Source organism: Hippopotamus amphibius, chromosome 2, assembly GCF_030028045.1.
Source record: "Hippopotamus amphibius kiboko isolate mHipAmp2 chromosome 2, mHipAmp2.hap2, whole genome shotgun sequence".
Taxonomy (NCBI): domain Eukaryota; kingdom Metazoa; phylum Chordata; class Mammalia; order Artiodactyla; family Hippopotamidae; genus Hippopotamus; species Hippopotamus amphibius.
In genome coordinates, this window is record NC_080187.1 from 218,436,034 (window position 1) to 218,462,112 (window position 26,079).

Here is a 26,079-nt window from a genome sequence, read left to right on the forward strand (position 1 = left end):
GAGTCCTCTACATGCATGTCTGAGAAGCCCCCGAACATGTGACTGTGTGAAGATTTATAATGCAAATGATTGTGAGTGAGCCAGAGGCACCACTGTCTCAGGAAGAACCAACATCTGTTTCAGAATTTGTTTGGAACTAGTTATTTTATCCTTAATAACTCCAAAGAAGACAAGTTTGGTTTGCTCCCTGAATCTTGTCCTCATCGGGATGTCAGAGAAATATTAAGGAGAAGGAGGAAACCAAAGTCAAGTTTTCTGTTTCCTTAACCTGGAGGCTGGGGTGTGGGTGGGGGTGGGCGTGGGAGGAGGGCAGGAGAGGAGCAGCTCCGCAGGGCCCTTGGCATCTAATACTCAGCCTCACCAGGCGGGCATCTGTCTTCTCCAAGTCTTTGCAGACGGGAAAACTGAGGCTCAAAGAGTTCACCTAACTTACCTGCATCCACAGGAAGTGACAGGGTCTCCTATTTCTCTCCAAGCACAGGGTCTTTCTTATCTTTTGTTTGGCACCCAATTGGGGGTGGGGGGTTGGATGGGAAAGTTGAGAAGTAAGGCAAAGCAGCCTGGGGTTCTCTTTGGAGGGGGGCTGACCTGGCCAGGCTGAATAAGGAACAAAGGGAACACTCCGGAGATCTGGGCACCACGTGGTCCTCACCCCACACCCACCGGCGCCAGGCTAGGGCCGGGCAGTGCCCGCAGGCACCTGAGCCAGATCGCGCGCGACCGCAGAGCCCAGACCGGACATCCCTCTCGCCCCGCCCCCTCCTCCCGAGCAGGCAGGCCTGCGTTGGGGGGACTCACCCGCCTGCTCCAGAGCCACCATGGTCGCCTGCTCGATCAAGTCCCGCTCCACGAAGCTCCGGAAGTCCTCGCTGTACACGCTCAGGTCCGGCAGTTGGAACGTGTAGATGGGCATCTCCAGTGGAAACTGCTCACTGCTGCACTCGCTCGCCACGTGGGACCGCGCCAGGGACACGATGGCCGAGCTGGCGTGGGAGATCCCGCGCGAGAGCCGCTTCTCTGCAGGCGGGGAGAAAAGGGGGACTGAGTGATGGGAGTTTTGCAGGCATGTGCACCTGCATACGTGCACACACGACACATCCCACACGTGCACACACATGTAAATATATATGACACACTCATGCGGCACACATACACACACACCACACACGCAGAGGCACACCCATGGACACCTGCACACCCACTGACCCCCACCCCCTCTCGCACCAGCTCTGCCACCCTCCTAGTGTTCTCAGCAGGCCTCCCTCATGCTGGGCTAACATCACCAGCACCTGGCACACGGCACTCTGTCATGAAACCATTTAGGAGGAGGCCAAGGGCAAGTCCACCACACGAATACTCCTCAGCATCCTTAAAGGTCACCAGTCTTCCTTCCTGGGTCTTAAGTTACATGGGACTCAGTTCAGCAGAGCTGCCCTCCCCTGGCATGAAATGCTACACAGGGGACTGCCTTTGTTTTTATGCATTTATAATTTTAAAGTGGGAAGCAATCCATTCGGCTTCCTCCACTGCGGCCTGGATTTTAAGATAGGTCACCTTTACTAAAGTTCCTCTGATAAACACATCCCGGATGAAGAGTCCCAGGACACAAATATTAAGCCATCACATGCTTCTCTTCTGTCTGAATTTTCTGTTGTCACGGAGGTCTCAAAAAATGATGGTCTTATTCTGCCTAGGCTTTCCAACAAGTGATGAGAAATGCAGTGTAGAATTTCTCTAAAGTATAACAGTTACTTTATTAGGAAGTCGATCATCTGATCTAAATGCCACAGCCAAAAAGTAATGTATTTGAAAACATAGGTGTTTTTTTAAAGCTCTGTGCTTAATAGCTGAAGAATTCTTAAATATGTGATGTTAGGAATAGGTTTTCTCTTTTACAATCAATATCTGTAATAATGAAGAATTCTTTTAGCAAGGCAGTAGTCCTCTTTTAACCTTCCCCAGAAAACAAAATTCAGACTGGCATTTCAATGAATATTGTCTAAACCCTGTGGCAAATTCATCAGTACGTGTAACCGCTGAAGCCGAACAGATTCCCACTCACGTGAGCCTGTTCCCCAGTCAGGTTCTATGTTCTGCTGATGGCTCTCTGAGACACGGTCTGCCCCCTGTGCTGGCAGGAAACCCATGCCCATGACTTCACCCAGAATGGGAGCTCTGCTCTCCCACATGCAGGAGTAGTGGACAGCACTGTCATTAAAGTAATTTTGCTAAAGCAGATAAAAAACAAGAGGCTTCTGATCCTGGGGTAAGTTGGTTTTAAGTTCAAAGTTAGTTCTCAGAAGCCTCACGTGTTTGCATGATAAATCTCAGAGACAGAGTATTTCAAAACAGATAGTTTTGATTCACCTTCAATTTCATTCCAAGATGAATTCAAGATGATTAAATATGTTTTATTTTGAAGAAGGACAAGAAGAGAGAACAGACCACACAGGCCATGAGGAAGGGGAGCCGCTGAGCACATGGGCCAGCTGGTTGTCCTGTGCCTGGCCCAGTTCCTCCAGGGCAGGATCAGAGGAGACGCCTGCCCCTCTGCCCCTCACAAGCCTTGCTGAGGTCACATCGCGTGCTTTCTCCAATCTGGGAAAGCAGGAACTGCCCCATCCTTCGGGACCCAGTGGTTGCCTGAACACCCAAAGGGACGTGAACCCACACTGCTCTCAACAGAGGGAATGTGCTGGGAGGGGTCATCCATATGCCTTCTTGGCTTATCAGTCAGCACCTGTTGCTGATTGATGAGGACCTTGGAAATGTTGTGACTCGCAGTGTAATATGATGCTATTAAGCCATTCCAAATATTAAATATTTGGAGTCTGAGGGAAAAAGTCTTTTTGAACTAAAAGTGAATTATGTTAAAGATCATATAACAAGAAACATATGCTCCTAATTCTAACTCCTCCCAACCACCACCTCCATGAATGCACATATGTAATCACACACACATACACACACAAACACACACACACGCACATGCACACACACTCATAAACGGATTCTTTAAACATGAACTCAGCAATCCTGCTTTTGGAAGTATAAATAAAATAAATAGAACAGGGATTACCATGTTCAAAGTTATGCCCCAGAGAAATACAGAAAGATTAAAAAGAAAGTGAGGGAATATACAGAATTTCCCAACCCTTGACAAAACCAACTCAAATATCTATGATTTAGTGTAGCAGAGGGAATTATATTCAATATCCTGGGATAAACCATAATGGATAAGAATGTAAAAAAGTGTATACATACATATAACTGAATCACTTTGCTGTACAACAGAAATTAATACATTATAAATCAACTATACTTTAATAAAAATAAATAAATAAATAAAATTTAAGAACCACAAACAAACAAATAAAAATCTATGATTTAGGCCAGGAGATGTGTATTAACTCTATTTCCTTATTTTCTGTATTCTTGAAGCTGTGGCATCTGGGGCCTCCCTGACTGGGGAGAGGATTTCCCTACAGAATTAGCCAATTCTTAAAGATACCAAAGGACTCATCCAGGAACACATCTTTCCTATGCAAAGCAACCACACCTCCTCTATCTGGTTCTTATACCAGCAGGCCACATTCCTGCCCTAATCACCCCAGGGCCAGGTGCTAAACAACGAGAGGTGGCCCCTATGCTGCAGAGAGCTGCTGAAATTACTCAAATTGGCCGATCCTACGTCTGCTTACCCTGCCTTGTCTTTCCCACAGAAACACAATACAGGCTTCTGCCCTTGTTTTCCTCTGTCCCCTCTGCCTCCCGACCAACCCTGGTGCTTCCCCGTGTGGCCCTGCAGGGTGTGTTGTGCCTCCTGTTTCTAGAGAACGGTGAGTATAAGAACATCGTCCGCTAGGAGGGCCATGTGTCTGCGTGTCTCACCATATCTGATTAAAGCAATTCCTTGGTACATTTTAAAGCAGGTAGACAAAACTTTTCTAAAAGGGACAGGTATAAATATTTTAGGCTTCATGGGCCATACAATTCTCAGTTACAACTGTTCAACTCTGTCTTTGTAGCATTAAAGCAGCCACAGACAATGAATAAATGATGGGTTCCAATAAAACTTTATTGAAAAAACAGGCAGTGGCCACAGTTGGTTCATGAGTCATTGTTGCTGATTTAGAATATGGAGGGCTTTATTTTCCATTTTAGGGTACTGTGATTTCGGGAAGAATTCAATTAAGGATATACAGATCTAATTCAGAAGCTACAATTTCTGCTTTATTAAAAATACATACGTTTGTTCACAAGGCTCAATTAATGAAATTATGTTATGATAGACTTATGTCTTTTCTCCCCCTTAAATAATATCTGATAAAAATCAGATAGCAGCAGGTATCAGTATAAGGCCCTTATTCTGCCACTCTGTGTGAAAACAGAGAGAATGATCCTTCTAGGCCCTTCCCTGGGAGGATGAGATAATGGTTTAGATTGTTTGCCACTCAAAAAGAGCAGGAACTGCCAAGTTGTCAGCTCTCGGGATTTCTACTGCATGAGAGATGCCCGGAGGCTGTGCTGTGTGGTACTGAAGGAGCACGCAGTCGTGGAAGGCCTGGGGGAAAGACTGAAGTAAATGATTAAAAGAGGTGGTTCCTCCAGAGTCAGATCTAAGGGCAGAATGAAGGGGAACTTAAGAACGATACAACAAGATGGACAAGTCAGTGACCACATCTCAGCACCGCACCCTCTTCCTAACCCACCCAGGAGGCCCACAGGAGCAGAGGAGTGGGAGTGGGCTGGGTTCCATGAGTGGGAGCTGAGGGCAGGTGTTCTGGCTGTGCCTTTCCTCTCTCCAGCTAGTCCCGGGTGGGTCACTGCCTGAACCATCACCACCACAGCGTGGGCTAGCCACCGCCTTGGCCAGAGCCAGCTGGAGAAGCATCAGGGCAATGCTCGCACTCAGCTGGGATGGGGCACCAACCACAATGAGAACAGGTGGGCTGGCCAGGACCCAAGCCTTCCCTCTTCTCTCCTATACCCCCTGTAAGCTGACAGTTACAATAGAAAGTGGTAGCCCCTGCAAATGAGCAATTTCTAGAACAGAGGAGCTGAGAGGTTCCCTAAGGAGTAAAGCCAACTGTGGGGAAGAGAACCAAGGAGTAAAGCCAACCGTGGGGAAGAGAACCAGTGGAAAACAGTTTGAGCCCAAATTACAGCATTCAGAGCTCACCAACTTGAGTGCACTTCCCCCCATACTGTCATTTGGAGGAACGCAAATTGGAGCCTATGCCTTTGTCCCTTTGCCCTGATACCATGAGCTAAGATGGCTGGTAACTGCAAGGTGCTGTGTGCTCACAGGGAAAACTTAGGAAACATCCGAGCAGTGCAAACATGGTTACAGAAAGTCCACAAAGTACCCGGGCTGGAATGCACCAGGCAGACAAGATTTTTATAGTAAGCCTAGTCTAATTTAAGTATGTCACGTAAACACCTTCAGGTACTGACAACCTTAGGAGATTGATCATGCAAAAATTCTTTAGAAAATAGTCTTTGAAAAAGTATTCTTCCAGCAAAAGATAAATGTGAGTAAATAAAGAAATTTATTATAGCTTAAACAAGCAACAAAATGAACCTAAACATGATTGAGGGCACACGGAGGCAGGAAGGGAGAAGATAAAAACAAAGAAACATGTCTTTTTCAGGGTAAAATATAGTTGTTAAGTTTTAAAAATTAATAGGGAGAAAACCTAAATATAGGTTTTAATAGATAGGGGTAACTATAACATAAAGAGAATGTATAACTTTCAAACCAGTTGAAAAATTTAATTAGCCAGAAAAGATAGAAAAGGAGAAAGATACATACAAAAAAGCACGGTGAATAAAACACACAACATAAAGCAGCACAGATAGGACAATGCTAAAAATAAAATAAGTGGATTAAATTCACTGCTTAAAAGACAGAGTCTCTTGGATTGGATACTAAAATAATACCTGATGATAAATTACTTACAAGAATCACATTTGATATAAAAGGATAAGGAAAAGTTGAAATAACAGCTGAAAAAATGTTATTCCAAGTAAACATGAACCAACAGAAAGGCAGGGTAGAGGTTTAATATCAACTAAAACAGATTTAAAGATAAAGATAATTATGTGAGACAGAGAGACATCTATATATTGGTAACAAAGCACATTTGAGCCAGATGACCTAACAATTATGAATAAATATGCACCTACCAATATAGCCCCCAAACATAAGTGGAAAGGATGAAGCTAAGAGAAGAAACAGATAATGAGTATTAAACTTTCTAACTCAAGTGTGGCTTTTCCAGACAACAGAGTAAGCATAGAAGAATAATCCAAGACAGAGATTCCAATATAGCTTGAATAATAAGGCTAAGCTAACAGAAACAGACAACATTGACTCACAGCAATGGAGGGTTGACCTAATGCAATAGGAGAAATGGAATTCACTGTGTAAATATTAAATTATTTCAGATCCTATGATCTGAATGCATATTCAGATCCTATGATCCTATGTATATTTAGAAAACCCAAGAGATTCTCTGAGAACAAACAATTAGTATTAATAAGATAATTTATGTAATGACTGGATAAAAGATGAATATACAAAAGAATAAGTTCCTTTTCTCTGTGCCTAAACTTTTTTTTAACAGCTATTAAATTTTATTAAATGAATAAGCATCTACCATACTCAGGATATTGTGCTGGGCTGGACAGGAATTACCAGGTTAATATGGCAGTGGACATCATGGCATTCTAACCCAGTACTGGGCAAAAGCTAACCGTCCTCCTCGTACAAAGTAGGATCTGTAAGTGTTGTAAACAAGTCAAAGAAAGCCAAAGTGATAGCCATTTTGAAGCAGATCAGTAAAAGCCTTCTGATAACAGTCACTTTTGAGATCATCTATAAACATGGACAACTCATCAATATTCTGCAATAACCTGCATTTACTCTGCTATCTTCTCTCCAAGTCCTGGTACTAAATGAAGAACAGCTGATACGTTTTCACTGTCCGACTTGTTTTTGTGCTTTGTATCTATCAGGGTGAGGGCTGAGTTGGACCGGCTTGACAGGCAGGAGCTGCGGCCTGACTTGACCCCCCCGGCCCACAGTCTCACGGCATGCTCTGGGGACATCACTACTTCTTTCTCAGCATCAGCATCTGACCCTGCACTTATAGAGTAATCTCTGTGGGGGAGCCCCATTTCCGCACAAAATGCCAGTCCTCTTCGAGCTGCTGGTTCACAAACGCCTAACTGCCTTCGGGTAAAATTCTGTCCTTGTCTGGAGAACTCATCCGCTTCTCTGTGAACCAAATCCTTTACTCTGTTTCCATAAAGCAGCCAGGAGGAATCGTGATCAAAAGCTTTCACGGTTTCACTGAAATTGTAAGACTTCTGGGTAGGAACCTGCACTCCTCATCGTCTGCTGAGGAATCAGCAGAGCGCCGTTCTTTCTCCTGTCTGTTCTTGGTCAGGGAGCAGTAAGGCCGACATTCTTTCACATCCATACTTCATTCCTTCCGGGGGCACATCAGTCCTGGCTGTGACGAAGTTTGCTCAGGGTTCCATTCTCATTGGCCTGTATTTTCTTCTTTAAAGACGTGTTTAGTTTTCCTGCTTGCACAGAAATTCGAAATCACTTTGTCTTAGAAGAGCAGGAACGTAAAATGTCGTCTTCTCCCTCAGTTTTGTGGCGGTGTGGGTATTAGAGTTGTCAAGCAAAGCTATTGGTTGTGGTACAAACCTAGCTTCTCTGATGAGTTGTGTGCCTAAACTCTTAAGAGAATGTGAGTAAATGGAGCAGTAAATGCCATGTTCTTGACCGGAAAAACAATATTAGAATATGCTAATTATTCCTAAAATAAAATAAAAATCCAATTCCAATCAGAATTCCATTTTAAGGTTAATATGGCAGACGAAATGTACAAAAATAGTAAAAAGGTTCTGGAAAAGATCGGCAATAAAGGAACTTGCCTTTGCAGAGAGTAATACTATATGAAACTACAAGAGTCAAGTATAACAGGCCACACAAACAGAGTCCAGAACAGAGCCAGATACATTTTTGGGAAGTTAATGTATGGCAAAGTTGGCAATTTAGTTCAGTTGGAAAGGGATGCTATATTCAATAAATGTGCTAGAATACTGCATTCTCAGAATACTGCATTCTCAATCCAGAGAAGCAAAACTAGATCCTTTGCTATTATTTACAAAAATTTCAAATTGATTATAAGACCTAAGAACAAAATTTAAAAACAAATGTAGAAAAATATATCAGTAACTCTGCATTCCAGGAGAACTTCTAAAGCAAGAGAGGACACCCATTAGCTATGAATGTATAGTGATGTAAACATTTTGTAGGCAGAATGCTCTGTGAAGAGTCACAAGATGGGATGTGTGTGTGTGTGTATACACAAAATATATACATATACGTATATACACATATACACAAAATATATGTTTGTAGTCTTCATTATAAAGAATGCTACCAATTGATAAGAAAAATGCAAACAAATTAACAGAAAAATGGGCAAAGTATGTGAACAAGCATGTCATAGAAAGGGAAATCCAACTGGCTAACAAGCAATGACAAGAAGAAAGTTAAAATACACTATTTTTTACCCTTCGGAGTAGAAAAACAATGTAAAACCAACATGAGAACACCCAGTCCTGGCAAGAATGACAGGAAACACGCAGTTTCACACACAGCGAACAGAAATGCATTTGGGAACGAAGTCCTAAAGTTCTTAAATAAAAAAAAAAAAACAACACGTGTTGGCACAGCAAATCCACCTTGGAAATGCCAACGTATAGAAATAAAAGCACTAGTATGTACAAATTGTGTGTATAAAGTTCATTTTAGCAGTGCCTGTAGTGTCAAAAACCACCACCACCAACGAAATTCAAGAAAAAACAGAATCATCATAAACAGGCATGGTTTAAAAATGTCTGTATGCTGTGGAACAAAATATTAAGAGAGTATGTTCGTGATTTGCTGTTCAATGAAACAAGCACTTTGCCAAGTGCATTATGTGCATTTGACTCTGACACGTTTGCATTTTGAACAAGCAAAGTAAGAATGAGCAGGAAGAGACAGAACAGGTTGGGGCCACTGGTTAGTCTCCCTGAGGTTTGGGAGGTGTGGAGAAGGTTTGGGAGGTGTGGAGAAGAAAAACGCTTATGTTTCCTTTATGTATCTTTGTATTGTTTCCTTTGTTACAATGAGCTTTCCTCACTTCTATAATTAAGACAAGAAAACGAAGCACATGGGATGATGAACAGGTTTGGAGGCTATGCTACTTGGGAAATAACTGCAGGGATGAGAGATGTCAGGTCTGGAAAAACCAGGACTCTATAAGGAATGTGGGGTCCCAGAGAAGTGGACTCACTCTCCTGTTTTTCTGAGGCAGGAATGGAAGCTGTAAAGGACAGTATGAGGCGTGGTGCCTGGAGAGCCCCATCTGCCTGCAGCTGGGAGGCTATGACCTTGCCCTCCTGTGCACCCCCAACCCAGCCACCTTGCAAGCCAGGTGTGCTGGCCGGGGAGCCGGTGCCTAGCGGGTCCCTCAGCCGGTACCTTGGGCGATGTCGTCCTGCCTGGGTAGGCAGGGCCGCTCAGCTGTGTGCCCGGGCGGGGGCGGCTCTCGCTCGGGCTGCTTGGGGCACCTGCCCTCGTTGAACACAGGTGGCAGGTTGGCTGTGTGCACCTGTCGGAGCTGCTCATAGTCACTCAGAGCGGCCGTCAGGTCCCAGTTTTTGCCTGGAGATGAGAAATGACAAAAGATGACAACACTGACGCATGAATAAGGGTCACATTTTAAGAAAGAACCATGCAAAGAAGGGTCTCTGTTAGCACGTGTTCACTCATGAACTCCCCACCAGTAGTTCTCATTTTTCTTTTTATTCTTTGCTTTTTTTTTCACTCAGTGGCTTTTAGTATATTCACAGAGTTGCGCAGCCATCAACACTAAGCAATCCCAGAACATTTTCACCACCCTGAAAAGAAACTTTTTTTTAAAAAAACTGGAGTATAGTTGATTTACAGTGTTTCAGGTGTACAGCAAGAGATTCAGTTATACATACACATATATGTATCTATTCTTTTTCAGATTCTTTTCCATTATAGGTTATTACAAGACATTGAATACAGTTCCCTGTGCTATACAGTAGGCCCGTGTAGGTTTAGTTCTCATTTTTCAAAGAAGTAAAATGGCCTGGTGTGTACTCTCTAAGAGTAGAATTTCAAACCCATGCCTGAGGTCCCTCTGAAGTACATGATACCTACTATCCTGGCCTTAGATTTGCACACCCTGTAGAACCTTCCATGCCTCTGAAAACCTACAAAGCTTACTTTCCAAGGGGAGCAAAACATAGAGTTAAAAAACAATGAATGAATGAAAAGAATTCTCAAGTTTTCTTTGGGCTTTTGCTCAGTATTTCACCTTTTCCTTGAAGCTTAGTTTGGAGAGGGCAGAGGCTCCGGGGGCTCGCTGTGTGGGAGCCTCGGTGGGAGGCAACCTCGGAGCTCAGGTGCTGAACTGGCTGAGGTGCCAGGCAGGACAGCTGTGCCTGCCACGGGCAGCGCTAGGCAGGGATGGGGACTGGGGGCTCACAGCACGAGGGAGAGCTGATGCGGGGCTGGACTCAGCGTGGCGGCTCTACTCCCTGATTCTGAGACATGCTGGACTTCTAACGGAAGGAAAGGGGCAGCACACGCCACATCCGATTCCTTTAGGCGACCATGTACTTTTTAAAGGCAAAGAATTAAAAGCTTAACTCTAATTTTAAAGAGCGAATAAAATCTTATCCTCTCCTGATTAACTTCAAATTGCAGGTATTCACTATATTGACTAATGATACGCTGAATTATGTGGTAGAGACAATAGAATGAGGCTTTGAATGTCTAAAATAATATCTGAACATCTTCCTCTGATCTTTCTATTTTTTTCTGCTGCACACTTCACTTGATATTATCAATCAGAATGTTTAAATTCTATCACATGGTCATTTACAATTTAATCATATTTTTTTCTTCCACAGTCAGCTAACAAAGACACAATAGAAACATCTTTGTACATCTCAGTAGAGAAGAAAAGCAAATGAAACCATCTGGGTTATTCAACAAAACCCCAGCAGGGTCTGGGGGTGTTTTGTTAAGTGATGACAGGTGGGGACATGGGTGGAATGCAGCCCCGTTACTATTAGTAGTTGTGTCATTCAGGGTGGTGACTGTGACAGAGCTGGTTCAGGGGAAACAGTTGAAGCAGAAAGGCAAGCACGCACCTGCACTCTTACATGCGACTAACAATGACAGTGTGCACACACTGCCCGTGGGATCACAAACGCACTTTCGAGTCGCAGTGCTTGTGTCGATCAAGTGGGCACCCAGCTTCCAGGGTGCCGTTTAAGAAGGGCAAGGCAAGGCCCTGACTTTAGCTACATTATTCCTGTGCAGCGGCGATGACCTGGGTGGGCACCTTGCTCTAAAGCAGGGCTGAGGGTGGCAAATGCCCCAGGGAGGACTGAACCTTTGTCCAGGAGGAAGGTTGAAGAGAGGTGAGGTGGAGGAGAGGCCCCCAGACTGCGATCCTATAATGAAATGCAGACACGTTAATATGGGAGTGTGTATCAGCAATGACAGCAGCCCCACGACTTCTGGCTGTGAAGGGAAACGGCCCACGCAGAGCACCCAGGTGCAGCCGGGGTGTCATCGTCCCCCAGTCCCATCACCGCCCTGGACTCCTGCTCACTTTGCTACACACCTGCCCATATCCTTAACTGGCGAGCATCCTGGTTCTAACCTGGGCCGCACCTCTTAGCAAGCGGGGATCCAGTGTCAGGTGAGAGCAAAGAAGGAGGAGAGGGTGGCACTGTGCACAAAGCCCAGTTCCCAAATGATCCCAGATGCTCGCTTTTAAGATTTTAAAGGACTCCTCAAGGATCCAGGGTCCATACGTGTGGAAAGGGTTCCAGAGGCCACTGAGAGGGAAGCAAGCAAGACGGACGACAGACACACCCATCCGACAGATAGGGGGTCAGAGCCCCTTGAGATCTGCTTCCTTCCCTGCACAATCCCAAAGATGGCAGCTCGGGACAACCAGCAACGCAAGTGGTAAGTTACAGATGCATGCTCCAGGGATCAACTTGACACTGGCAGGTTGTACCGCTTGCATCTAAAAACAGGAAATCTAGAGGAGAGGGACAGGAGTGGGCCCCTGGTGGCCTGGGAGCAGGGTTTGGTGCTCAGAGAGCATACATTTCAAGATTCCCCTTTCATCTTCTCCACTGTAAGTCTCAGAGAGTCCCAACAGATGTCACCCGGAGGGAGGATGAGGTGGAAGGGCATGGAGGCCCACCGTGGTGACACCATCACAGTGATGGAACGGGCTGAGGCCAGATGGAATCCATAGCTGGGTGACTTGGGTGGCCACAGGCTGTGAACCCTGAAGCCAGCACACTCATTTAGAGGGAGGGATCGGTCCAGCAGAGCAGTAAAGAGCTCAGGCTTTGCACCTGGCCCCGCCTCCCGGCTACTCCTGTGACCACGGATACAGCATACCACCACATGAAACCTCAGGTTACATTTCTGTACAATTGGGGTAATAAACTCCACCTAAGGAATACTCCTAGGAGGGGTGAATGAGGTGAGGAGACTACATTTGTAAAGTTCTTAGCACATGGAAAGCTCTTAGTGTTATGACCATTCATGGTAAGTTTTCACTTATGCCTAACTTCTATCACTCATGGTTGAAATCCAGCTGGTATGTGACAGAACTGCGATTCAAATCCAGGTCTGTCTTGATCAAAACCTAACCACCTGGGGCTACAGTTCCCTTGAACCTGACCTTGTTTTGGGCGTCACAGCTCTGGACTGCTGACCACCCTTGAAACCTCCCTCTCCCGTGCCTGCCCATCATGACTCCATAACCAGACTTGCCCTCCTTCCCGGATCCCTCCATCCTGGATCCTTCCATCCCCGCCTTGAGAGTGTTTTCACCTGCTGGGGCCTTACTCTGTTTCCCACAGACTCACCTGTACTACGTGAAAATTCTCATTCAGGCGTTACCCATGCCATCCCCTAAACACTGCAGGTCACCAGGCCACCGGGAGGACACCAGAAGGCCTCTCTCCAACATGACTTCTTAGCAGCACCCTTGTCCTGTGACTCTGAACACTCTACGTCCCCTTTTCTGGATCCTTTGCCTTTCCCTGCCCTTAAAGCACAGGGATTCCTTCCACTTTTCTTCTTGTTCTTTTCTTCTCTTAATTTATAATATAGTCCATCTCTATGGGAATAATCATAAATCTAGTTACAGTTCGTATCCTAAGCTTCAAGGCCAAATGTTCAACAACAGCAGATGCTAGCCAATTATCCAATCTCTATTCCCCTCTCATTTATATGCACAGAATCCTGATTGACTTGCAAGAGCAATCTGCACAGCTAGATATACTCATTTTTCTCCTGCAGCCAACCGGAGGGTTTCCAATGCTGTTCCAGCAGTATTTCTCCAAGGACAGTATTTCTGGTAGGAGAGTATCACTGTCTGGAAGACCTCAACCCAGAGTCTTGAGAGATGGAGGCAGCTGCCTGATAAATGTTTCCTTCCAGGATCTGCCTCAGTTTGTGACTGTCACACACAGCAGGTGACTGCAGTACCAGCAGGTACAGGTTTTACCGTCTAGCACAGTTTACTGGCGATGTGCTTGTGATTTAAAATTCTAATTCATCTTATTTTTTATTGTCTTAAGAGGAACATCAAGTGGGGTTCAACCTCAAGTTAGTGTATTTTGTTTTGTCTCTTGAAGGGGTATGTGGTGCTTTAATTTAGCACTAAAGCATCACAGCCTTAAAAAACGATGAAGCAGAGATATATGAGCCACAGGAAGATGTGAAACAGGAGCTGACTAAACTCAGGGAAGAAAAGAAAAAAAAGGAGTTAAATAATTTCAGAGATGATGTTCAGTTATAAGGGAGCAGAGAGAAAACAGGTACAGACAGCATAGTAAGGACCATAAAAATGAAATTAGTAAAGTGAACACAATGAAGCAGAAATAAAGAAACAAAGGGTTACAGGGAACTGGTAGCTAGAGACTATAGGTGAAGGAAATGCCATGTACACATCACTGGAGTCCAAAATAAGAAATCCAAAGTAATGGAAAAGAAAAAAATAATTTAAAGACTATGACTGAAAGAGAAAACTTTTTTTTTTTTTACCATATGGAAGTATTTTATTATTTCCTTATACTCAGGCAAGATCAACAAAATGATATGCTTACTAAATTTGTAAAATGCCATGGTAATAAAATTTCATGAAATTTTAAGACAAGGAAGAGCGTTTGTCACATGAAATCATGTCACATTGGACAGGCACTGTGGTTCACATTCTGGGTGCTTGCATTTCCCTCTTCTGCTGATTCTCAAAGAAAGAAATTAAAAAATACATATTACCATGCACATATCTTCTGCTTTATCTCATCATTTCAGAAAAAATTATTTGCACAAAAATGTAAATACTAAAATAATTAAAAAGTACAATCTCCTCAATATCTTTTCATTAATTAAGAAGAAACAAAAATGGATAGCTATCATAGAGTGATCTTAGGTATCCAATCAGGGAAAAGTGAGGAAAATCAGGAGCCAGAGGAGACAGCAGTTTTAGAAGAGAAATCTAAGACCAGCAATCACAGATTTAGCCTTTTAAAAGAGAGAACTTCTGACATAAATACTTGATCCTACACATTGAAAGGGCACATTGTACATAAGGAAACTGTCCTAGTATAATCAATACAATGATACAGCCTTATAACATTATTATGTTTTAAAGATAAAGAGAACTATTTGAATATCTCAGCAAAAAGGGAAAACAATCAGGCTGGTAACATACTTCTTGGCAGCTAAATTCAATGCCTGAAGATAATTGGACCACATTTACAAGATACTGAAGGAAGTAAAGAAGTGTGAACTAAGAAATGTTTATATCCATCTAGGCTATTCCTTCATGGATAAAGCCTTCAGACAAACCAACAGGTATGAGTTCAGGGAATATTAGTCAAATGGATCTTTCTTGAGAAAAACTACTAAAGTGAGTTCCATCCAATCAAGAATGAATGGAGGTTTGGCAAAGAGAAATTGAGGCAGCAGTAAATGTATTAACTGTACAGCTAAGTAAAAGCTAAGGTACAAACACAAATGACAGAGGAGAACATTCTGCCAAAACAAAAATGGTACAAGGTAAAAAGTAGAGTCCACTTATAGTTGCTTCGGCTCTACTACATGGGAGTACAAAATAGTATATAAAGTTGGCAGATCAAATATAAATATGTGAACATATATAATAGTACAAAGGAAAACACTAGAAACATGTGAACAGTATATTACTAAATAAATTAGATGGTAGAAGAGAGAGAGGGAGGCGGAAGAAGATATAAACTAGTTTTATTGAAGCAGATCATTGGAACCAACTATAAGAAAAAGGGAAAGAGGTACATCAAGGTAGAATTTTTAAAAGTAGCCACTGGATAAAAATATAACTTTTCTAAATGTCAGAAAAACATTTAAAAATAAAAAGCTAACTGGTTGCATTGATCTATATGTCTGTTTTTGTGCCAGTACCACACTGTTTTGATGACTGTAGCTTTGTAGTATGGTCTGAAGTCCAGGAGCATGATACCTCCAGCTTTGTTCTTCTTTCTTAAGATTATTTTGGCTATTCAGGGTCTTTTGTGTTTCCATGCAAATTAAAAATTTTTTTTTCTAGTGTTGTGAAAAATGCCATTGGTGATTTGATAGGTATTGCATTAAATCTGCAGATTGCCTTGTGTAGTATAGTCATTTTAACAACACGGATTCTTCCAATCCAAGAACATGGTATACCTTTCTATCTGTTTATGTTGTCTTCAATTTCTTTCATCTGCATCTTACAGTTTTCATAGTACAGATTTTTTGCCTCCTTAGGTAGGCTCATTCCTAGATATTTTATTCTTTTTGATGTGATGGTAAATGGGATCATTTCCTTAATTTCTCTTTCTGACTTTTTGTTAGTGTATAGAAATGCAACAAATTTCTGTGTATTAATTTTGTATCCAGCAACTTTATCGAATTCATTGATGAGCTCTATTAGCTTTCTGGTAGCATTTTTTTTCTATGTATAGCATCATGTTATTTGCAAACAGTAACAGTTTTACTTCTTTTCCAGTTTGGATTCCTTTTATTTCTCTTTCTTCTCTGATTGCTGTGGCTAGGACTTCCAAAGCCCAGAAATAAGCCCATGCACTTATGGTCAATTAATTTATAACAGAGGAGGCAAGAATATACAATGGGGAAAAGAGAGCCTCTTCAATAAGCAATGCTGGGAAAACTGGACAGCTACATGTAAAACAATGAAATTAGAACATTCTCTAACACCATATACGAAAATAAACTCGAAATGGATTAAAGACCTAAATGTAAGACCAGATACTAAAAAACTCCTAGAGGAAAACATAGGCAGAACATTCTTTGATATAAATCACTGCAATATTTCTTTTTTGGATCAATTCTCTAGAGCAATGGAAAGAAAAACAAAAATAAATAAATGGGATTAAATTAAACTTAAAAGCTTTTGCACAGCAAAGGAAATGATACACAAAACAAAGAGACAACCTATAGAATGGGAGAAAATATTTGTAAGAGATTAATTTTCAAAATATACAAACAGCTTATACAGCTCAATATCCAAAACAGAAACAAAATCAAAAAACAAAACAAACAACAAAAAAAAAAATCAAAAGATGGGCAAAAGACCTAAATAGATATTTCTCCAACAAAGACCTATAGATGGCCAACAGGCACATGAAAAGATGCTCAGTATCACTAATTATTTGAGAAATGCATATCAAAACTATGAGGTATCACCTCACACCAGTCAGAATGACCATCATCAAAAAGTCTATAAACAATAAATGCTGGAAAGGGTGTGGAGAAAAGGATACCCTCCTACACTGTTGGTAGGAATATAAATTGGTACAGCCACTATGGAGAACAGTATGGGTGTTCCTTAAAAAACTAAAAATAGAGTTACCATATGATCCTAGAATCCCACTCTGGACATATATTTGAAGAAAACTCTAATTTGAAAAGATACATGCACCTCAATGTTCACTGCAGCACTATTTACAATAGCCAAGACATGGAAGCTACCTAAATGTCCATTTACAGATGAATGGATAAAGAAGATGTGGCATACACACACACACACACACACACACACACACACACACAAAATGGAATATTACTCAGCCATAAAGAATGAAATAATGCCATTTGCAGCAACATGGATGGATGTAGAGATTATCATACTAACTGAAGTCAGAGAAAGACAAATACCATATTACACCACTTACATGTGGAATCTAAAAAAATGATATAAATGAACTTATTTACAAAACAGAAACAGACTCACAGACACAGGAAACAAACTTATGGTTACCAAAGGAGATAGCAGGGTAGCGGGGAGAGATATAAGTTTGGGATTAACACATACACACTACTATATATAAAATAGGTAAACAACAAGGACCTACTATATAGCATAGGGACCTATACTTAATATCTTATAATAACCTATAATGGAAAAGAATCTGAAAAAGAACACATATATATGTATATAACTGAATCACTTTGCTATACACTTGAAACTAATACAACATTGTAAATTAACTATACTTCAATAAAAAACAATTACATTTAAACAAGGAAACAGGAGAGAAGATAGTACATAAAGGTAGAATTTTAAAAAGTAACCACTGGATAAAAGACATAACTTTTCTAAATATAAGAAAAACATTTAAAAATAAAAAGCTAATAAAATATAGTGAAAGTCACTTAAATATATATATATATAAATAGAAAATATAATATGACAGAATTAAGACCAACCATATCTGTCACAGCAATAAATTTAAACCGGTTTAATGCAGCTATTTAAAGAAAAGGATTTTCATATTACCTCAAAAAGCAAAGACCAACTTGTGCTGTATATGGGAGATATATTTAGAAAAGTGATTCAGAAAGGTTATAACTAAAGGGGAGGTACCATGGTTTATCTTACCAGGCAAAGACAAAACAACAACAACAACAACATAATCTCATATCAAACTAAGCAGGATTTAGGCCAAAAGGCATTAAGTAAGAGGAGAAAGGTCACTTTGTAATTCTAAAGGGTTCAGTCCACAGTGGAGATGGATTAATCATACTTTTTATTTTCTGTATTTTTGAGGTCTTGCTGACCTGGGAGAGATTGCCCTTCTCAGAACTCTCTAATTCTTAGTGATGGCAAATGACTCCCCTGAAAGCATGCCTTTCACATGAAAAACAAGTCAAGCCACAGCCCACACCCCCAGCCACCTCCTCTGTCAGGCCCTCACGCTCTGGGCCAATGCTCCCCTGTGCTAATCACCCAGGGCTAGAGACCGCTCACGGCAGCCCCTCCACGCTGGAGCCTGCGGCAGTGATTCACACCAGCCCATCCTAAACCCACCTACCCTGCCTTGCCCAGTCCTTCTGGCAGAAACCTCAGTAAATCCTGTGCTCACCTCACCCCCTCTGCCTTCCAACCCTGGTCCTTCTCTGGGAGGGCCGGGCCTCCCGCCTCTTGGGAACTGGGAGTAAAACCTTGTTGCTTCATGACAGTCATTTCTGTGTGTGTGTCTCACCTGACCCAACTAAAACAAATCCCAGGCACACAGTAAAGCAAGACATAAGAAATATGAATATACGCATATTAAATAAAAAGTAGAAACTTTATAAAGCAGAAATTACCATGAGATGCTACGATACACACACTGACACGGACTGTTCACGAAAGAACACCGGCTACTTATGCCAAGAGCCTCCACACCCGCGAGACCACCACAACAAAGGCTGGCTTTCTGCTCAGCCCACAAGTCCGCTGTGGGTTGGCCCCAGCTCTGTCACACCTTCTCACTTCAGGATTCAGGCTGACAGAGCAGCTGCTCTTAAAAACCTCCCATCAATGTGGCAGAGGGACAGAAAGCTGGAGCATCTCCAACTAAGGATCAAGCACTCTGGCTCAGAAGTGACACCTCATTTGCGTTCACAGCCCCACAGCCGAAACTAGTCAAAGGACCCATTCAATCACAGGGGCCAGGAGGGGCAATGCACCCATGTTCCCACTAGGGGGAGGCAGAGAGCCAGGCAAAGTGAACAGCATATTACAATACAAAGGATGCAAAATTGACATACATGAAAAATAGCCTTCGTATATAAACAAAAATAAGTTAGAAGACATAATGGAAGGGAACATGCCATTTATAATGGCAACTAAAAGAAAAAATACCGAGAAATGAACTTAGATGTGTAAAACACATATGTGGAAAAATTACAATATCCTCAAAAGGCACAAAAGTAGAACTGCACACACCACGTTCTCAGTTTGGAAGACTCAGTATCATCATTTCTTCCTAAGCTAATTTGTAAATTTAATATGATCCCATTAGAAATATAAGCGCCTTTTTTTTTTCCTTCTTAGAATCAGACAAGCTGAGATTAACGTTCATTTGGAAAACCTAGCAAGAATAACCAGTGAGTCTTTGAAACACAAGAGCAGTGAGGGGGGAGAGGCAGTTGCAGGCACCAAACCCACTTCACTGCCTCAATAATTAGTACATGAACAACTACACAAAACCATGGAACATAAGAGGAAATCCTGGAGAGACTTAGATACATATAAAATATCAAAAGGCAAACGTCTATCTGGGAAAATGTTTGCAACTCCTATCACATACAAGGCATCATCTCTGAGGCAGGTCTGTTCCTGAGAAAATCTGAGGAGCGGGCATGCTGTGGGATAGGAGGCAGCAGGACTGGGCGGAGGCAGCAGCTGACCCTTCATCAAGAAGGTGAAATGGGGCCTCAGCTGAATCGGCAGGTGACGTGGGAGTGGGGGTGGTCCCTCAGAGGTGTCTGCGCTGTGGTAAGGGGCTGGGCTGTTATACTCAGACATAAAGAAGGCACTGGACAGGGGCGCCCCCAGGAAGGGGAGAGTCTTGGGTGAGGTGACAGCCTCTGGCTGGGATGATGCCTGCAGAGGCCTCAGCTGTGAGCCACAAGCAGCCACGGCTCCCCATCTGGGCATGCAGAGCAGACATGACACCCTCTGTTTTCTCCCGTGTAGTGTGTGTGCATGTGTGTATGTGAATGTGCTTTGCACAGAAACCAAGAAGGAAAAAAAAAAGGATTACTCAAAAGACACACAAGCAAAGGACATGAACAGATAGTTCACAAAGAAAAAGAATTACAAATGTCCATGAAACATATGAAAGGATGCTTGGTTCTATTCACAAAGGAAATGCAATTTACAAACATACTACAAAGCAGCTCTTTTCAAGATGACCAGTAACTTTGATGTAGATAAATCCAAGGTCACTGCTCTGTTTCCATTCATATAGCTGACCTCTCCCTCCTTTTGATTATGATTTTTTGGGGGTGGTGGCGGAAGCAGTATCTAATGCACAGCATAGTGTCTGTCACTCTCACTTCTTCCAAGACACTACATTCTCTTACTCCAATGGCTGCTCTATTCCTCTCCTTTTAATAGCACCTCTTTCTCCTTCACTAAATCTCTAGATGTTGTCATTCCTCAGTGCTCAGATTGGAGCCAGACTCTGTTGAGAGGCATGTGGAAGGAACTTTTCTTTCTGATTTAAAGGAATGTAGACTTAAGAGGAGAGCTGCCTTGTGCTGGTTTTCCCCATTCTTACTGACTGGAACACAGATGTGATACCTGGGGCTATGGCAATCATATTGCAAACATGAGGTAACAAGCATGAACATGAAAAGGCCAAGAACTAAAATTGGCTGAGTGGGGGGAAAAAGAGCTTGAATAAGTGTCTGGATAGATTACTGCCAGCAACCAGCTAACTAATACAGAGAAAAGAGACAGGAGGCCAGAGGACTACAATGAGACCTAAGTGCTGTGCATGAGTACAAGGTCTGACAAGGGACCTAGGAGGGGATCTAACTCGGACTTGGAGGATGATCAGAGGTGCTCTTTGGAGGATGTCTCATTTAGGCTGAGACCTCAGAGCAGAGTAAAAGCTATTTTGGCAAAGAGTTAGGAGCAGGTGAGCAGTGAGAGGACAGCACGTGAATAAACCTGGAAGTATCATCACCCAGCACATTCAAGCACTGAAGGCAGTTACATGTGAGTGAAGCCCAGAGGGGAGAAGACAGGAGAGGCCTGGTTAAGGAAACTGAAGGATGCAGGGAGACAGAGATGTTGAGAGAGAGAGCATCCTTTGAAGGGTCTTGTGAAGTGTGCCACGAAGTCTGGACTTTATCTCAGGGGCAAAGACCAGTCACTGAAGCATTTGCAATAGGAGTGGGGCTGGATCAGATTTTTATTGTAGAAAAATTAAAATTAAGTATTTGCATTTAAGAACAATTACTCTGGTGAAATAGCAGAGACTGCATTAGAACTGGGCCAAGCTGAAGGCAGAAGGAGCATTAGGGGGTGACTGTGGCAATACAGAGAAGAGAAGAGATGCCCTCCCTTCCTCGCAGTGACAGTAAGCATGGAGAGGTGGGAGATTTCCCAGTGTTTGGCCCTGGGAGGGAAGGGGGAGGGAGGCATCCAGGACCAAGCTGGCTGGTCAAATGGCTAGCTGAATTACAGTAATCCACGTCTGGAGATGACTCAGCTGTGAAAGAGAATGGATGTGCACATACAACCAATGTGAGGGGATTTCAGTGAAGGATTGTTGACCGAGAAAAGCACTATGATGAAAGGTGTGTTCGGTACAATCACTTTTGTGACCGAAGGACCAGCCCTGCCTGGTCCACGCCCAGGGTCTGCATGCCTTTGTGCCCCTGCTGTCTTTGCACACCCTGCCTACAATGCAGGAGAGGAACCCACGGAGCTGCTCCCGGGAATCCCCCTCCTGGTCACTGTTCTGGGGATGGCCTCCAGTGAGACGTGTTCATGCAAGATTTGGAGGAGCACCTCAGGCCAGTTTTCTATGGAGGGTTTTGAGCAAATGCCTGGGCAGAGAGCAGGCATGCAGCTGGCTGGAGGTCTGGGGCAGCCTCCTGAGAAGTGCCTGCTTCGGTGATCCAGCCGCTGGGTGGGTGGCACCCAGGACTCCTGAGGCTGTGGGGACTCCCAGTGAGTGCTGGTGATTTCCCCCCACCCCAGGCCCAACCTGTCCTGAGCACAATTTCTTCCCACAGCACACACTTCTGCGGCTTCCTAAACCTCTAGCTCCCATCCCCGCTGGGAACACTGGAACAGCTTCCATCTTCCTCACCCAATGCTGATGGATACAGGTGGTACTGGACGCAGTGCCAGGAACACAGAAGCACAGAGATGAGACTGATTCTCTGCTGCCATGGGAGAACCAAAAGGACTGTGGCGGGCTCCCCTTCCCACTGCACCCAGCAGCACGCTGAACAAAAAGGCGCGAGGGGCTTGGCTCCAGGCACAGCTGTGGAGTCAGAGCCCCCAGGACCTCCCTTTAGGAACCTCTGAGCTCATATAGCTATGCTGCTGATTCCAAATCCAAACCTTTTTGATGCTGCAAGTGGCTAAGTTGTGCCACCTTATTTCAAAGCCTTGTGAGGTTTCCCATGAACGGGGTAGGATAGTGAGCAGGAAGGATGAGGGCTTGACAGCATGGGATCCTGCGAACACTGAGGTGGGTTCTGATGAACACGGGGCCTTGAGTCTCCTGAGCCAGCAGAAGCAGCCCCTCCTCCCTTGACTGAGGCTAGCTAGCCCCCTGTTGTTTGAAAACCCAGCAATGACCTTGTCTGTGCAGATGTGCTACAGGGAGATGCCCAGCTCTTTTTAATTTTCAGATTTGTAACTGGGAAGATGGCCTGGGAAGAGGCCCCACACACATCAAAAGAACTGCAAGATTTTTGCCAACAGAAATCTGAAGGAAGCGCAGAGGAGCAGATTTTACAACTGTTAAACCAGGAATTGCCAGGCGTGCGAATGTCAGAAAAGGATGCTGAGTGAGTGGCACTGACTCTGGGTATGGAGGTCTGGGAGCTGGGGGAGGGCAAGCAGAGCAGGGTGTGTGCCCTGGAGAAGGCATCACAAACACCCAAACCAGAGCTGGCCGGGGGGGGGGTTCAAGACCACAACAGTTTGCAGAGTTTCTCCCTCACTTTGTTATTTATCTATCGGTAACATGAACCGAGTACCCCTCTCCATTCCTTGTCATAGAACGTAAGGAGGGCTAAGTGTAAGCTCTTAATTCAGTCCTCAAGTTACAGTTTATCAAAGATGGTCAGAATCCAACCAGGTGAAGGATGAACAAAATTCAAGATGGGTTCAGTGCCTCATGGACTTTGTGTCTCTGCGGTTGGTGGGAAGTGAAGCATCTTTAGCTGAACGATGGGCAGTGTGGAGCTGGCAGGACGTGACAGTGATATGTTGCTTGCTCATTTCGATTTGCATCAAAGGATGTGTGTGGATGGGGACTGGAGAAATGCGTGGAGCGTGCTGGAGAGCCCACTGCCAACTCAGTGACTGCCTCCCCTGTACCCCTCTTTTTCGTTCTCCTCTGGAAATGGGGGAGAAGCCTACAACGACACTTCTCAGATTGCTTTCCTGACAGGTTCCAGGTTCCCAAATGAGAAGCACTCATGCAAGGTTTGCGAGGCTGCAAGAGGAGCAGCCATCATGCCCCACAGTGAGCTGCGAGCAGGGACACACAGCTCCCGGAGGGTGGGGGGGCGGCGGTGGCTCTGGGTAGTCCTGTCCTCAGTGGCCCATGAGTCACAGCTGCCTCCAGAGGACAGCCCGCCAAGAAGGAGGTGGTGACAGCAGCCCGACCCTGCTGGCATCCCTGACGTCCTTCTCACCTGCTTCTCTTCATGGTTTCCCTGGCCTTCGCTCTCCCAACCCTTCAATGGTGGTGCGAGCCTCCAAGTGCCTGTATTAAAATCTATCACACTTGCAAAGCTCAAGTGTCTTCTGTGTTTCTGACAGATTCTGACTATATTCATGTGTGAGTACATACATACATGTACCACGTAAATATGTGCGTATATATATATTACACATATACGTACCTGTAGATAATTATTTGAGCTTGGAGAAGAATACAGAAGTATATACATAAGGTTGCTAATGTGGGTTAAGAATGTATGGGGAACCAAGCAGAAAAGAAACAAATGATATGTATGTTATTATCCCATTAATGCAATATTACACACATATGCATATTTGGATGGACACAATAAAATAGAGAAAAAATGGAGAAAGGCAGGTGGGGTCCATGTGGACACTTGCCAAGCATTTTAAAAGGCAAGGACATACTGGTCCACACTATGCTGTCCCTGGGGGAAGGCACCTGGCCAGTTACTATTAGGTGCCTGTCATCCAACCCTTAATATTACTCTAGGAGCAAATGCATTTATCCAGCTTCTTTCCTCTAAGATAGAAGGACCATGGAGACACAGAGATATGGAGACAGACCACAAAGGCCATGTAGAGAAGGGAGACTGATGACATGAGTGGCACCCGTTAGCCTCAGCTCTGACAGTCTGTTTCTTTAAAATTAACTAACTTTTCACTCGAATGAATGTCTATATCCTAGACATACAACGTGAATGAGTCAAATATCTATAAATTTGAAACACAGCTCTGCTGTATAAACTGGCAAGTGCTCCAATGACTGGGAGCCAGGTTTTCTACACAAGAGCCTCCCAGAGCTGTGAGGAGCACAGGTGTTTGCCTCAGGTGTCCTGCAAACTAGTCCATGTGAGTCCGAGGCCCGTGGGAAGAGCAGCCAGCACTGGGAACCAGGTTCTCGCTGCAGGGCTGCCTTGAGTTTGTTCTGTTACCTTGGAAATCTCTGCCTTCTCTTTGAGCCCCAGTCTTGGCAACCTTAAGGGGAGATGGTTGAAAGTCTAAGGAGTACTCTAAGGCTTGAGATTCTAAAAGTTAGGAGACACTGTTTAGAGGTGCAGCTGGAAACAAGATAAAAGCAATGGAAGCAGGTACTCAGTGGATTTGGGAGCAAGAACCAATCCACACTCTTTATCATCTACTAGCGCTGCTTAAAGAAACCTGACAATACAAAGTGCAGGAGAGATTGCAGGTCAACTGGGAATTTCATACACTGTGGTGAGAATGCAACGGGACATGGCCTTGAAAACGGGTTTCTCTGTTCCTTAGAAAATTGCACGTACATTTACTCCCTGATTCAGCAATCTCCTTCCTAGGTTTTCAGCCAAGAGAAGCAGACACCTATGTTCACATGAAATTCTGTGGTTGTATGCATAAACACCTAAATGGGAAACGGCTCATAAACCACCCTGCGGTTCACTCACACAACTGATACTCCTCAGTAAGAGTGAACATGGATTCATAAAAAAAGTGAACAGATCTCAAATGCATTATGTTACGTAACTGCCGCTCTATATGTAAAAAGGAAAAAAAAGATAAAAGTGCTAATAACACACACACTATGAATTTCAGACACAAGAGACAAAATCGACACTATTATGAGAATTACTGGCCACAGAGATAAAGGGGTGGGGGTTGGGAATGACCCCAGGGACACAGGCACCTGCAGCTGGACTCTAGACTCATCCTCTGCCCTTACCCTTGTGACCCGCTCCCCTCTCATCACAGCCTGAGCCCTGGTCCCCCATTCTCACCCCCCACGGATGCCACCCTTGTGACCCGCTCCCCTCTCATCACAGCCTGAGCCCTGGTCCCCCATTCCCACCCCCCACGGATGCCTCCCTTGTGACCCGCTCCCCTCTCATCACAGCCTGAGCCCTGGTCCCCCATTCTCACCCCCCACTGATGCCTCCCTTGTGACCTAATCCATGGCTCCTGCAGATACTCAGAGGCAATCACTCCCTTCTTTGACCACATCCTGTGTGTGGCCCTGGGACAGGTCACCATGCTCTGGTTGGCCTCCTTTCCATTCACGGCCCTTCTGGTTCTCCTTCTCTGGATCCTTCTCAGACTTCTGGCCTCTGCCTGCTGACAGGCCTCCAGCCTTGGGGCCTCTTCCTTTCCCCATCTGTACTCACTCTTGGGGTGTCCCATCAGGCTCCTCCCTGTAAACCCCTTCTGTGTA

At 44.0% G+C, this 26,079-nt stretch overlaps 1 protein-coding gene across 1 annotated transcript in view; it reads right to left on the minus strand.

The window, feature by feature from the left end:
* LOC130846163 (OTU domain-containing protein 7A-like) overlaps positions 1-26,079 on the minus strand; it is a 351,994-nt gene that overhangs the window by 77,180 nt on the left and 248,735 nt on the right. The window contains exons 5-6 of the mRNA XM_057724220.1: positions 9,554-9,736; positions 799-1,017 (exon numbers count right to left, since the gene is read on the minus strand). Coding sequence (XP_057580203.1) covers positions 799-1,017; positions 9,554-9,736 — 402 coding nt within the window. The remainder of the gene's footprint in view (positions 1-798; positions 1,018-9,553; positions 9,737-26,079) is intronic.